This window comes from Elephantulus edwardii, unplaced genomic scaffold (assembly GCF_000299155.1).
Source record: "Elephantulus edwardii isolate Elephantulus edwardi_28Jun2011 unplaced genomic scaffold, EleEdw1.0 scaffold00086, whole genome shotgun sequence".
Lineage (NCBI taxonomy): Eukaryota > Metazoa > Chordata > Mammalia > Macroscelidea > Macroscelididae > Elephantulus > Elephantulus edwardii.
Genome location: NW_006399836.1, coordinates 5,096,442 through 5,111,568, shown reverse-complemented (window position 1 = coordinate 5,111,568; position 15,127 = coordinate 5,096,442). Strand labels below are relative to the sequence as shown.

At 41.1% G+C, this 15,127-nt stretch overlaps 1 protein-coding gene across 1 annotated transcript in view; it reads left to right on the top strand.

The window, feature by feature from the left end:
• Positions 1 to 15,127, top strand: part of TNRC6B (trinucleotide repeat containing 6B) — a 210,691-nt gene that overhangs the window by 156,691 nt on the left and 38,873 nt on the right. Inside the window, exons 7-11 of the mRNA XM_006890191.1 lie at positions 2,004 to 2,179; positions 4,222 to 4,296; positions 6,189 to 6,234; positions 7,312 to 7,460; positions 12,326 to 12,451. Coding sequence (XP_006890253.1) covers positions 2,004 to 2,179; positions 4,222 to 4,296; positions 6,189 to 6,234; positions 7,312 to 7,460; positions 12,326 to 12,451 — 572 coding nt within the window. The remainder of the gene's footprint in view (positions 1 to 2,003; positions 2,180 to 4,221; positions 4,297 to 6,188; positions 6,235 to 7,311; positions 7,461 to 12,325; positions 12,452 to 15,127) is intronic.

Here is a 15,127-nt window from a genome sequence, read left to right as displayed (position 1 = left end):
ATACCTATTCAGTCAGTCTACAGAGCAAATCCTTTGAGAAAGCTGGACTATATGAAGAAGTATACAATATCAGGATTGGAGGAGGAATCCTCAATACCCTGAATTCGGCATATAACACAACCTTACTTTCTAATTTCATAGTTTTACTTGAATCCACAAGCAACACACACGGTTGCAGCAGCCAGGAAATCAAAAAGTATTTACATTGAGAAAATCTGCTGTCAGGGACCTATGGAGTGCTAAAAAACACAGTGCCCGTTTGAAAATCAAAGTGCATCTTGTCCAAGCTATGATATTTTCAGTTGTTTTATTAATTTGAAAGTTAGACGGTAAATAAGGATGATAGAAGAGTTGATACCTCTAAATTGTGCTCTTGGAGAAGTGTGTTTAATATGCTGTGAACCACCAAAAATGTCCTAGAGGAAATGCAGCCTGGGGAGCTCCTTAGAGGCATGCGTGGTGAGACCTGTCCCACATACTTTTTGATCCTATTTTCAAAACAAGCAGTCATCGGAGAGAGATTCCATGCTGGGAAAGGTGGAGGACCAGTGAAAGAGAAGAAGACCTTCTATGAGATGGGTTCCCACAGTGACTGTAGCGATGGGCTTGAGCATGGCAGAGATCGACAATGGTGGAGGCCAGCCAGGGCTCAGATCTATTATTCACAAGGTTGCTATGAACCATAATAACTGTATAGAACCTAACAGCAGAAGCAGCATGTAAACAAACATAAACTGTTCAATAAATTCACGAAATGATAGCATTTTTTGCTAAACATCCTCTCACTTTTTGAAGTGAATGTGTACACTGGAACTTCTAGGCAAGATGATTTCTTTCCCCTTCCATTACTTACATCGTTACTACCAAATACATCTTTGAAATATGTGAAATAACATGAGAAAGAAATTAAGAACTTTAACCAGTCACCAAAGGGAAGGCTTTGTTTAGAAACAGATATTGTAGACTAGATTTACATCCTAATGTCCTGCTTCTTTGTTCACTAGAGCACTTCTGATTTTCCCTATTGCCCTTTCTCCCTTCCTTTCTCTCTGACCCTCCACAACAACTCCTCCCATCTTTTTATGAAACTATTGCTTACATGTTGTCTTTGCTTAGCATCTCTTCAATATATATCAGTATATAAATTTATATACTGAATCTATAATAGGGCACTCTGCTGGCTTAGTGTCAGGCGTTGCACTGCCAGTTCAGAGGCCTGCAGCTTGAAGCCACCAGCTGCTCTGCAGGAGAACAGTGTGCTGTCTCCTCCCGTGGGATTTACTGCCTCTGAAAACCCACTGGAGGGTCAGCCATGAGTCACTTTTGATTCAACAGCACAGAAGAACAACATCAAATAATGGAAGCTATGATTTGGTTCTGACCCGATGACACATAACAGCAGTATACAGATTTTAAGTTTCTATGGTTCCAACTCAACAGCACACAACATTGTTATATATGAATTTCCCTTCTCTCACCTTAATTTTGATATCCTCTTACAGAGTTTTTTGGTTTTTACCTTCTTTATGATCTTTGCTTCTCCACTCATCCCAAACAGTGTAAACTATTTCCCTTCCTGTTTTCCTGTCTATCGTGTCCATTACATGTAAAGGACATGGTATACATAAAAGCTAGCACTATAGGAAAGCATGGATATTAAAAGGACCAAATTCGTTTAAATGAGATGTGAAACTTCTTATAAGTAGTGATAAGTTCTCAACTTTGCACTTCCTCTCAACTCGGCATAGGGGCAGAAGCATTGAGTTGGGAGGTCTTAATTTGTGGTAAATGTCATCTTGGATCATTGAACTTTTATGGCTTCAGTTTCCTGGTCTCTATAAGAATAATAATAATAATTACCCTGCCATGTAGATAAAGTAGATAAAATAATAAAGGTATTAAAAATAATAAAGGTACTAAAATGCTGCACCTGCAAAGAATTAGGATTGTGGTTATTGCAAAATACAGCTAATTCATACAGTCGATTCCATCTTTCTTTAAAGATTCCAAATCTATGCAAGATGGCTGGGGGGAGAGTGATGGGCCAGTGACAGGAACTCGCCATCCCAGCTGGGAAGAGGAGGATGATGGAGGAGTCTGGAACACCGCCGGCTCTCAGGGAAGTGCTTCCTCCCACAACTCAGCAAGCTGGGGACAAGGAGGAAAGAAGCAAATGAAGGTAGTTGTCTTTGCACATTCTGGAGCATGGTTATGTTCTTAGAAGGCAGAGCTGGGATCAAAGGGTCTAAGTAAAAGGGAAGCTCTTTTTTCTTAAAAACAGCTAACTTTCCCCCTTCTTCTTCCACATTATAATAATTCTTTGGAGGTTATCAAGTTATACTTTATAAATGTTTGGTGCTTTTTCATTTGAAAGCCAAAAAAGTTCTTACAGTAAATCCTTATGAATATGTAAAAGAGAAACCAAAGTAAAATAATACTGGCTTCTCTTGGGGCAAGCAGCAGAACTAGGTCCCCCCTCTCCGTAATTCTGGAAATTCCAAGACCCAGAATCCTCCTCTCAGCTACTCTCAATCAAAGGGTATTACTGATATGTAATCCTGCTGCAGGAACTACATGATTTTTTGGCATCTTATACCACAATGTGTCATAAACTTTTAACTGTCCATATTTTAGAAAATTGCATTTCCTCTTGAGTCTGCAACATTTCTTGAGGACTTTAGTTTTTAATCTAGTCAGTAATTTTTAGACCACCCTCTTAGCTGAAACATTCCTTTTCATTCCAGCTTTTTGGTCTGCAGATAAATTGGTGTTAAGTAAGAAATAAGCAGCCATATATTTCATTCCAACATGGGAGTCTTGCTGCCTTTGTAAGATGCTTCTGTTCCCCCGAGTTGAATTCCAGTTGCCAACATCAGAGGGCAGTCAGGTGGCTGAGGTCTTGGGCTTTCGTCCTTCGTGCCTGTGGGGAGGATCTCCTTCCACAGCCAGCACTGAGAGCCTGTGAAGCACAAGTCTGCAGACACAGGGTTGCCAGGAGTTAGGACTGCTCAGCAGAAAGAGTTCTTGAAACGGTTTGGGAGTTTTATACAGACTTTTGTTTCTGCTGTCATTCACGTTTCCTCTAGTTAAGGACTTCCATTTCCTTGCTCTGATTCCAGAAGAAATGAGTCCGTAAACTTTCTTTTTGTACTCTTTTGTTGTCCAAGCTGCTTTTGGCCTTTTGATTGTTTACAAGTTAACAGGAGGCCAAATTAAAAGAAAATTCAGAATACTGATAATTGGAAGGCAGTGAATGAGTGAAAAGTAATGAATGCCTGACTCAGGTAACAGCCAAGATTTCATTAATTAAGGTAATGGGGAAGTAAATGCTTCAGCTCCATGACCAGTGAGTGGTAGTGAGTGAATGGTCCTTTTGTGCTGCAGGCTTTTTTGACCTGAAAAACCTGTTGCTGAATTTAAGATTAGTACTTCATCATTTTCAAGAGGAGTAAAATCAGTGTAGCAGTTTTAGTCATCATTACTGCAATCAGAATTTTCCCTGTGCAACACAAAGCCCTGGCATTGCCCTCCCCCCCTTGCCCTGCATAGATCCACCTGCCTTTTTGTGGAAGGAACAGTGGAGCTGAAGATTGGAACCATGTTCAGTGTAGAAACTATCTTGTCCCATCAGAAAACCCCACCCACCTCTCTCTTGCCCAGGATCTGGGGGTGTGTCTCCATGGGGAATGAATATCTTTTATATTGTAAAATACCCAGACAAAAGTTCTACGACAGTGAGTGAGTGAGTTCCTCATTGCACCCGTGCAGAGAATAATGACCAGTTTAAATAGGCCCCTCTCCAAAAGCATGCTGTGTCATCAAACCCTTTCTTTTTTTTTCCCTAGTACAAACTAGCTTGGGTTACAAGGAGAACAGCCTACTGAAAGGGAAAGTACCAGTGTGCAAGAATGTTACTGTAGAAAATTCTGTATTGACTTCCTTTTATTTAAAAATACAAATACTAGCTGACAATGTATTTTCCCAGTTGTTTCTTGTTGAATGTGATAAATAAAATAACATTAAAACATAGATACAACTAAATCTTGGTAATCAGTTAACAGAAAAAACCATCAGAAATACCATAGTTAAAGAGAGTAGTTGAGGTTTCTTTCAGAGGTAAGCTTTGAGCTCTGCATTTTCAATTAGTACTTAGGCAGTCCAGCAAGGATGTGAAATAAGAGAAATTCTTTGACTCTGAGGTTACACATTTCTTTTCTGTAGTGCTCACTAAAAGGAGGAACCAGTGATTCATGGATGAATCCGCTTGCCAAACAGTTTTCAAATATGGGATTACTGGTAAGTTTTCTCTCTCATAAATGTCATGTATCCTAAGTTAACGTTTAGTACAGTTTTAAGACTCCTGCTGCGTACGATACAAAATTACAGACGGAGAACCTGTTGAAGGCAGTGTTGTTCATCTTTGGGATTAAGTAATATTTGTGCTCTTTTCTTTTCCCTTAGAAATAGTCCCAACATTTAAAGGTTACAGCATTTCACTTTTAGTTGGTATATCTTGTTCCTTGGGAAGATAAGTGGGGGAAAGTCAGGCGCTTAAAGTTTGCGCTGTTCGTTTGCTGACAACCCTGCAATTGTAATATATCCTTAAGGCAGCAGGAATTCAGTAACTAGAAACATATTTAGGTGTTAACTAGTTGGGGAATTCTGTAGCCTTAAGGGGTTTTTTTTCTCTCTTGAGAACACTGTGGGGACACCCTGTCCCTGGTTGCCAAAAGACGGACGATGACTTGGCTGCACATTTCAAGATTTGATGACTTGACAAGTCACGAGAAGAAGTTGTCATCTTTTGGCTGCCACTTATGGAATTTGATCCTGGTCCGACTAGAACTTGAGGACAAGGGTTTATTCTCTCTGCAGCTGTTTAGCTCTTGCTCTGTTTGTAGACTTAGGCTAATTGCATGTGAAAATTGAGTTAAAAATCCAGGCAGTCTTATTCACTGCTGTTGAGATTGTAAAATGCTACAACCACCATGGAAGGCAGTCTGATGCTTCCTCAAAAAGTTGGAAATAGAATTCCATTTGACCCAACAATACCACTACTAGGAATACATCCTAAAGAAATCAGAGCTGCCACCCAAACAGATATATGCACATTCATGTTTATTGCTGTGTTGTTCACAATAGCAAAGAGGTGGAAGCAGCCCAAGGCCCCATCAGTAAACAAAAGGATAGAAAAACTGGTACATTCACGTAGTGGAATTTTACACAGCATTGAAAGCAATGAACTTGTAAAACACTACACAAAATAGGTGAGCCTGGAAGACTGTATATCGAGTGAAATATTTCAGTCACGAAAGGATAAGTCCTGCATAACACAGCTATAATAAAATGGGACTGCCATGGCAGGGTTGGGAAGAATAGGAAAAGAATGCATAGATAATGAATTACTGCATTGGAACAGATGAGGGCAAGGACTGTCTGAAAGGAGTTCCATGTATGATAATAATCTGGACACAAGGTGTGTTGTAAAATGGACTGGAGGGGAAAGGGGGGGAAATGTGCAAAACTCACCACCCCAAAATAGAAATATATGCACACCCCAGGCATTGACACAAAACTTTACAAAAACCCCCAAACACTTTGGAAAAGAACAACAAAAAAGACTGGCAATAAACGTAACCAGTGCTAGTTGTATGCACAAGAAACAATCCCAACTAATTGCCTTAAAAGTATTTTAGTAAGATGCCTAGTAATCACAGCCATTTATCAAAGGTTGATGATCTGAACCCAGTCAGTGACACTGAAGAAGAAGCAGGCCTGGTGATCTGCTTCAGAGAAAGTTACAATCAAGAAAACCCTGTGGGTAGAAGGGCGCACTGGTGGCCTAGTAGAAGAAGCTGCACTGCAATACCAGAGGTACGCGGTTTGAATCCACCAGATGCTCTGCTGGAGAAGGAGAGGCAGTCTCCGGTACCAGTCAGATCCAGTTTCACAGTACACCCGTAAAAAATTTAAAAAAAAGACAACCCTGTGGGTTGAAATTCTAATCTTTAATCCATGAGGGCTCCATAAGTTCCCACACGAGCCATGGCAACAGCAAGTTACAGTCTGTTTCAGTTTCACATTGCTAATACCTTATACAGCAGGCAGATGTTCCTCTCAGGTAAATGATGACACTTCTCTGATCAGACATATTGCTTTAATCCTCTCTCACCGGTTCTTTATTTCAGAGTCAAACGGAAGATAGTCCAAGCAGTAAAATGGATCTGTCTGTAGGTGTGTATCTCACCACTGGTAGGCATGGAATATGTTGCTGTTAATGATACCCTGTGTGAACCCTTGCTCGGTTCGATTTGCTGTAGGTGCCATTCAAAAATTATGTGTTGAGTGCTTGCTCTGTGGAAGGTACACAAACAGAGAGGTTGGAAATTCAGCTGCAAGAGCCAGTGAGTGATGGGTGTCAGGTCTGAACACATGAAGGGAAACTGAGCTCTTGTTCTGCAGCAGGGAGTGTCTGGGCCTCCTGGAGAGGTCAGTCTGGCTCCAGTCATCAGAGAAATCAGTCTCGGCATGGCCAGATCTTCCCATTTTTCAAAAGATGACTTTAAAATTAATCACACCAGGAAGAAAAGAAAGTGGCAGTATTCAATCTTGTGTTTAACACAAGGATAACTGACTTCCCAGGGCACTGAACGTGCCAATTTGAAAGAGCTGAGCTGAGAAAGGGCGTCTTTGCGTTTAGGAGATACTGCTGTACAGGGACACATCAACTCCTGGCTTTATTGAGCAAAGTCACTCCCTCTTTTGTCTTTTTATTCCCAATAAATATTTTTGAGAAGAGCCTTGATGACATGTAGCTTAGCTTGGTTAAATGATGGGGCAGACTGTGGGACAAAGATGTGGCCATCTGCTTGTGCATGGAGCAGCTCTGCTCTATCCGACAGTTACTTTGAGTTGGAACCCACTGGACGACAGTGAGATTGGGATTTTTATTTTACAATATTCCATACCCTCGTTTGACCATTTAGCAGATGGTAAAATAACAAAGAGACACAGGTTCTGCCACTGAGGGTATTTGAATGTATGAGCACATCAGTCTATAGTAGAATTTTCTTTAAGCCAGATTTTTACCAGATTAGCTGAAAAGCTGTAATCTAGTCTCTGGAAGACACATTGTAGGAGGTTTGCAGTGGACCAGGGAGGGTCCTCTGGACCAGCAAGAGCTCTGAGTGTCTCAGTCCTGCAGAGTAAACGAAGCTGCCCCGCACCCTGGGGGGGATAGTGAGGCCTCCCTCTTTACTGTAACAGAGGTAGTGATTTTTGGCATTTCTGTTCTCTTTGTGCTGTTTTTAGGGAGCCTTTCAGATAAAAAGTTTGACGTGGACAAGCGAGCAGTGAATCTCGGGGATTTTAATGATATCATGAGGAAGGATCGATCTGGGTTCCGTCCCCCTAATTCCAAAGACATGGGAACCACAGATAGCGGGCCTTATTTTGAGAAGGTGAGTTGAATCTTTCATTTCAGGTTATTAATTAGTGAGAACCACTTTGGTTCCCATTTGTCTTTGATAATTGATTCCAGGCTGAAGCATAGAATGACTGAACCACATTCCGTAATGAGCGAAACACACACATCACCTTCATTTAAAGGATGACATGCAGACATTTGATGTCATCAGGTGATGGGTCAGGAGCATCTGTGCTGAGAATAGGAGTGAAGAAGGGCTAAGCTTTGATGAATGCATGACTAGTAGGCAAAGAGTCTGACGTTTTACGCTGGAGTACGGGCACACTCAAAAGGTACAGGTACAATTCTAGAGAGCAGTGTTTTTGGAATTCTTTTTTTCTGCCGCTGTACAGCTACAAATTAAATTTTGGGTTTGATTTCAAATACCCCGTGTCTACAAAGCTATTCCCTTCTCGGTTTGAAAAGAAGGCCACAAATTTTATTCTTTTAGTTTTTCTAAGAGAACCCTTGCTTTATGCTTCCCTTTTCCTAGTAACATCCTCTTTGTTACAATGGCATGAGTATCAGATTCTCGGCTACCTGATTCCACGCTATAGTCAATACATACTGATTTTGTTGTTTAACATTCTAGTGGAGGAGAGAGATTATCCTTTGATTCAGAATCCCAGTGGTCCTGCTCTGGGACTCGGGAAAGGCATTCAAAACCAAAACTGTTAGATGCAGCACATTTTTTACTGTGCTCAGAGGCTGCCCGAGGTAGCAGCATTCATGGGAAGGTTGCCCTGGCTTCTGTCACTGTAGCCACCAAGTTCGATTAATTTGTTTTAGATGTATAAAAATAAGTGTTTGGCAGTTTTTCTTCCTGCAGTGGACAGAATGTGTTACTAATTTAGATGAAAAGAAAATTCTCTATCAAAGTTAGTGACAAATGGTGTGAGGAGGAGGAGGAGGTCCGAATTCTGTCCTCGTTGATTGCTAATCCGTCTAACTTTGTTTGTTTCTGGTGTTTCTCTCTTTTCCCTTCTTGCATTCTGTTGCTTCACTAACCAACACTCATTGTGATTGGCTAACAACTACTGCTTTTCAGCTGACTTTGCCTTTCTCCAATCAAGATGGGTGCCTTGGGGATGAGGCTCCCTGCTCTCCCTTCTCCCCTTCTCCCAGCTACAAGCTGTCTCCCTCTGGTTCCACACTACCCAACGTCAGCCTTGGAGCAATCGGCACAGGGCTCAACCCCCAAAACTTCGCTGCTAGACAAGTAAGAAGGCCTCTCAAATTTATGACTGCTTGGCTGTGGCCTTGCCTGGGCCCTGGTCTGCAGTTTATCACATCATTTGTCTGTCTTGGGAAATTTGTTGATTATTGAATGCACAGAATGATACTCAGTGTAGGGTTCAGATCCTATATTCCACAGAACCCATCTTCTTCCATGTTTCTCAACCTGGATTTTCTGTTAAATCTATTTCTTTTGTCTTCTCATTTTTTATCATTACGTCACACACTTAACTAACTTTGGAAAATGTTAAAGGTTAACTTTTTGATCTAATTTAGGAATGTATTTCCCACTTTTCATGTTTGATTGAATGACAAAGTCATACTTTTGAGCTTTTAAAATTTAATAAACCTGCTCATCCAAATGGCAAACTAGAAGGTTAAGCATTGGCGATTAGAGCATTCTTACGCACTGAAAATGACATGTATATCCAGAAGAAAATAACTTGCAGTTTACATAATGACATTTGGGGGAGAACAGGGAATATTGTAACATGGCGGTGTTTCATTAGACCTGGAACAGCTCCCTTCCTGGGGTCAGGCTTGGCAGTCCTCCAAGGCAGTGTTGTGCAAGAGAAACAGAATCGGTATGGCTGCTGGAGTGAGGGCTCCTCCATTTCCCAGCACAGAGGCGACACAGCAGCTTCTGTCTGTTGCACCACAGTTGTTCTGCTGTGGTATTTGCAGAGAAACAAAGGACTTGAAGCCACGATGCTTTTGTGACTGATTCCAAAGGAGACCATTGACTAGCCATGGTTTTATGACCACTTGCTCTGTGTCATGGCCTTCACCTCACCATCTCTTGGGAGACTTTTGAATTATTAGTTGAATCCGTCTGTGTCCCCATGAAGACTCACTCTGTATCAATTAAAGGATGATGGGAAAGAGCCCCTTTTTAATGCTAGCCTCTTTAGGGGATCCATATGTCTCTCATAGGTTCTCTAATGATGGCCAGAGCACGTTTAAAAAAAAAATCTCAGTGCATCCATGTGTTCACATGTTTCCACAACAGATGCAGATATTACATCTGTCTTACATAAACAGAGGAGATAGCCCTGTCAGTGCTGCTTGGCTTCTTTGTTTTGTGTTAAGGTACAGAAATATCAAAACCTCCCTTTGACTAGTGATGATTATAAACTTGTTTTCCAGGATCATATAACTAACCAGTGTAGTTGGTATACATTAACTTTAGTGTAGGAGACCAATGAAGTAAGGCCATTTTTCACTTTTTGACCTGTGGCTTGCTCCAGAGTTCATTGTTAACAAGCTCAGCAAGCATGGCCGATCCAAAAACAGCCATGACTTTCTCAGGCTGTTGTTACAGAGTCACCGTAATTTAAAAAGAAAATTTAAGCTTTTAGTATTCTAAATAAGAGAACATTTCAGTAAACTTGGTGATTTTGTTTTTTATTTAAATGCTTTTCTGAATTTAAGAGTTGGATTAAAACAAATCTCACCAATCTGTTCAGAGAAATAGATCTTTATTCATGCAGGCCTCAAATTCAACAAACAGTACAGCTTAGAAGCAGAGATCAGATTTACACACACACACACACACATACACATCTCACCCTTTTCCTAGTTTCCAAATAAAAGCCCCAAAATGACAGGGCTCACCTGCTTATCACTGAGACATCCTTGTGCAAGATAGCTGCATCTGAGCCATGGAAATGAACAGCTTGTAATGTCAGAATGCGGTATTAAAATACAGAGAAGGCATTTTTGTCTATTTCAAATAGATAAATAGATGGAGCAAGATAGATGGATTGAGTCTACTTACTGAGAATAAGAAAGTAGGACCTTATTTTATATATGTTTTTAAAAACTAGTTCTTTTAAATACTTATACTGTCACAAATTAGTCATGAATTCTACCCAGGACTTTAACAGAAACCCCATCATTCGAAAAGCAGTCTGTATATAGTTGAGACCTCGTAACAGAGCCATGGCTTTGCTACTGAAGTGTAATTGAGAAAGATGATAGCAGAATACTTCCTATTTTCCTGGGAATGAATAGTAGACAAACTGTTAGCCAGACCCCTACCATCCTGGAAAAGTGAGAGCTGAACATTTCACCTTAAAGTGGTGGCTTGATTAGTAAGACTGGAGAAGCAGAGATACTAGTGTATCTGAAATGAAAAGATTAGTTTGGGTTTTTCCCTCCATTTAAACAGTCCTCTGAGAAACATAAAATTTATGGTGGATCTTTGATTTTCTTTTATGAGATACACAGATTTTAATTGCCATTTCTATTTTATGTTCACAGTCACTTTTCTTTTCAGTGCTTTTTAAGTTCATTAATTTCCCTATAGCAATCTCTTAATGTTTTTTAATTTATTAAGCCATCACAATATCTTTATTGCTCTTAAACTTAATGATGGTATTAAATTTTTTTCTCTAAAATAACCCATGTTTCCAGAAACAAGAGGATAGTGGTGGCTTCAGAGTGTCCGCCCTTTGCACAGTGGTGTGGCTGTCTTCACTGAACACATTCAGTGGGATGCTCTGCAGCTCATGGAATTGCTAGGTTGCAAATGATGTGCTCATCCTACAGACCAGGGGCTTTATTGAGTTCTGGGAGTGCAAAGAGGGAAGTTATGAAACTGGTGATGGAGAATAACTCTAATATGGTTTGACAGTGGATACAGTGAGAGCTTTAAAGCATTTTAAGTATACTTGGGTGGACTCAGTTCATTTGAATGGGAAACACAGGAGATTGGGGGCAAGACTTTGAAGAAGCTGAGTGAACACGATGCAGAGAAGAACTTCAGTTAGAAGGTACACAGTGAGAAGCTGTTATGAAAGGTGTCTTTGCTGAGGGACTTTTCTCAGCTGGAAATAAGTCAGGAAGGAAAGGTCATGTAGCCCAGAGTGACTCCGAGCAGCTCCCTGATTATCCAGTGATTTGGTCCTCCAGGGAATTGAGCTTATTTCTGTCTAGACTCTGATAGTTGGACATTTGACTGAAGGGATGCAGGTGAGTAATACCTGTTTTGGTGTCCTTGTGATGATTTTCATTTTGTCCCATTTTTATCACTATGATTGACTATTGATTGGGGATTCCTGATTTAGCAAAGAAAAGGGGACAAGTGAACCCAGGACAGGGAAATGTATCTAGATCTAGAGTAGGGTCCTCAAGGGTCAAGGTTCACAACTGGATGGCGTTGATTTTGAGATGGAACTAATAACCAGTTCAGAGAAGTACTATAATAGCACCATATTTCCAGCTGATCTTGTTCCTACTCAGCTGCCTTTCAAAATGACTCCGATTATAAGGTTTGAGAATAAACGTGGTAAAATGAAGGGAGAAAAAGAGAGTGGTTGAAATAAATGTTCCTTTTATTTAAGCCACAAATAATAATTCAGTGCTTATTCTAACACTCGATCAGATTGAGTGCTTTCACTTTATTGAATACACCACAGAGTTTAATCTGCCATGATTGGATGGGAACCCCTTTCCTGAGCATTCCAGCATTGGGAACCCCTCAGTTAAAAAAGTCTGTGAGCACACTTTGGTTCCTCTGAGAACTAGGAACCCTGAGCTGGTTCTGATTTGCCTTTTTTAAAATGATGATGATATTATTAATGTTGTTAACAAAAGACCTAACTGTTGCTGTTGTGTTTACAGGGTGGCAATCATGGTTTGTTTGGAAATAGCACAGCACAATCGAGAGGTATGCACACACCAGTGCAACCACTAAATTCTTCTCCTAATCTCCGGGCGCAAGTGCCTCCCCAGTTTATTTCTCCCCAGGTAAGCAGATGATGTTGCTGTGATTCACAAATGAATGCTCCAACTGATGATTGTTGTTGTGAAGTGCTGTCAAGTCGTAAGAGACTAAATAGCGACCCTGTGAACGAAAGACCCGAACACTTGTATAACTTCCGTCATTTCTCCAGGTTCATACGGTTTCCAGAGGCAAGCTATTTTGGAAGTGGATGCCACTCCTGCTTCCAAACTTGTTTTAATTGGAGAGCTCCATCAAACACTGTCCACCATGGGTAACCATTATCGCATTTGACACATCAGGGTCACATTGTTTAGCATCACAGCAACCATGAGTTACCTCTGTACAGCAAATGGACAGACCAGTGCTATACCACTTAGAAGAATGTTTGACCAAAAACAATTAAAACCAGGCCTGAGGGCTGCGGATTATAGTCACCTGCCTTTAGCTTAGTAAGCATGACTTTCTTGTCCACTAGGTCAACTGGGCTCTCGTTGCTCTTGTTTTGAAGTGTCATCGAGTTGTAGGCAACTCATGGATGATTAACATTTGCTAATTGTCTAGTTTGTGGCCATAAAAAGAGTTACCCCTTTAATATATAAAGAACTCTGGTGGCACTGTGGTTAAGACATTTGACTTATAACATGGAGGTTGGCTGTTCAAACCTACCAGCTACTCCACAGGAAAAGGATATAGCAGCCCACCTCCCTAAAGATTTACAGCCTTTGGAAAGTGTATGGGACAGGACTGCTGTCAGTCAGAATGGACTCAATGGTACTAGTAAATCTAAAGTGTGAAAAGCTCAGGCCCCAAAACTGGGACTCTTAAATCCTTCTCCTTTTTATTAATTGTACCTTGCATTATAGATGTTTGCAAGAAAAAACATTATGATTAGTTGACTTTTAAATCTCCAAATTATTTTTCTAACACTGTAGTTTTTAAATTGTTGTTATTGTTATATGCCGTCAAGTCACTTGCAATTCATAGCAACCCTGTGTACAGTAGCCCTAAAACCTGCTCTATCTTGTGACAGCTATACTGTCTCTAACACACCTACCCTTGTTTCCCCAGTCACTGAATCAATCCATTTCATCAGTGGTCTTCCTCCCTTTCTCTGTCCTTCCACCCTTCCAAACATGATGGCCTTCTCCAAGGACTCGTCCCTCCTTGCATCATACCCAAAGTATGTCAGACGAAGTCTCAGAATCCTTCCTCCAAGGAGCAGCCTGACTTCACCCTCTCTAGAACAAACCTATTTGTTCTCCTGGCAGTCCAATGTATATTCAAAACTCTTCTCCAGCCCCACAGCTCAAAGACATCAATTCTCTATCATCCCTAGTCATTGTCCAGCTCTGTGATGCATAGCAAGCAATTGCAAAGACTGTGGCCTGGATCAGATGCACCTTAGTCTCCAGACTGACATTGTTGCTCTTCAGTACTCTGGAGAGTTCCCTGACAGCTGAGTTTCCCAGTGCAATTCATCTCTTGATTTCCTGGCTGCTGGTACCAAGAGTGTTGATTGTGGAGCCAAGCAAACTAAAGCTGTTAACAGTCACTTAAAATCCATTTTACAAAATATACTGTCACTTCAGCAGCACATACACTAAAATTGGAATGATACAGAGAAGATAGCATGGCCCCTGTTCAAGGACGACATGCAAAATATGATGTGTTGGCATTTAGAAGCTGCTTATTCTTCTGGACTCATCATCAGCTACCGAGTAGAATTGCCAGAATCTGGGTTACCTTGAGATGATGATGATGATGATGATGATGATGATAGGTGTGGTCAAGTCGAGTACGACTCATAGGTACTCCAAGAACCAAAGATCTGATCCCCGTTCTGTCCTGTGCCATCCTCACACTTCCTGACACACAAGAGCCCACTGCATCAGTCACTGTGTCAGTCCACCTGGTTGAGGGTCTTCCTCTCCTTCACTGACCCTCCATCTTTCCCAGCACCATATCCTTTTCCAAGGAATAACACATCCTAGCAACATGCTCAAAGTATGTGAAGCAAAGCCTCATCATTCTTTTTGTTGTTGTTGTTGTTGTTGTTTTATTAAATTTAAAGAAAGTTTATGAAGCTTAGGGTTTCCTTTTATTCATTGTTGCACTTTTCTCCCTCCTCACCCACCCCCTCATCATTCTTGCTTCCAAAGAGTACTCCACCTGCTCCCTCTCCAAGACATACCTGTTTAAGCTATGCTAAAATGCTAACTAGAGTGTGTAAGGAAAGTTCTAGGACTAATAAAGGGAAGAGACTTGACTTAAATCATATATGGCAGCTCTGGGTAGCTTCGGTTCATTAGCACAGAACCCCTTTCGGTCCAGTCCTTGGTAGGAAGAGTGCAATAAGTTGTTTTGGACAAAGATAGAGCCTATTGGTTCCGTGAGTAAGGGCTCAGGTGCCATCCAGGAGGTTAGTACTTACCCGCTTTTCTGTGGAGCACATGTGCGCTTCTCTGTTCCATAAAGGTGAACATTTTGGAAACCCTGTGGGGCAGTTCTGCTTTGTCCTGTAGGGTTGTTGTGTGTCAGAATTGACTAGAGACACTCATTGGCCATAACCACAGACTTGAGGAGCAGAATAGATGCTGAGAAGCCCCTGTAAGGATTCAGAATGTGAGTTAGTCTCCTTCGATGCGAGCAGGGGTAACAGCAGCAGTAATGAAGAGCCTGTGTTTGAGAGACAGAGTGCT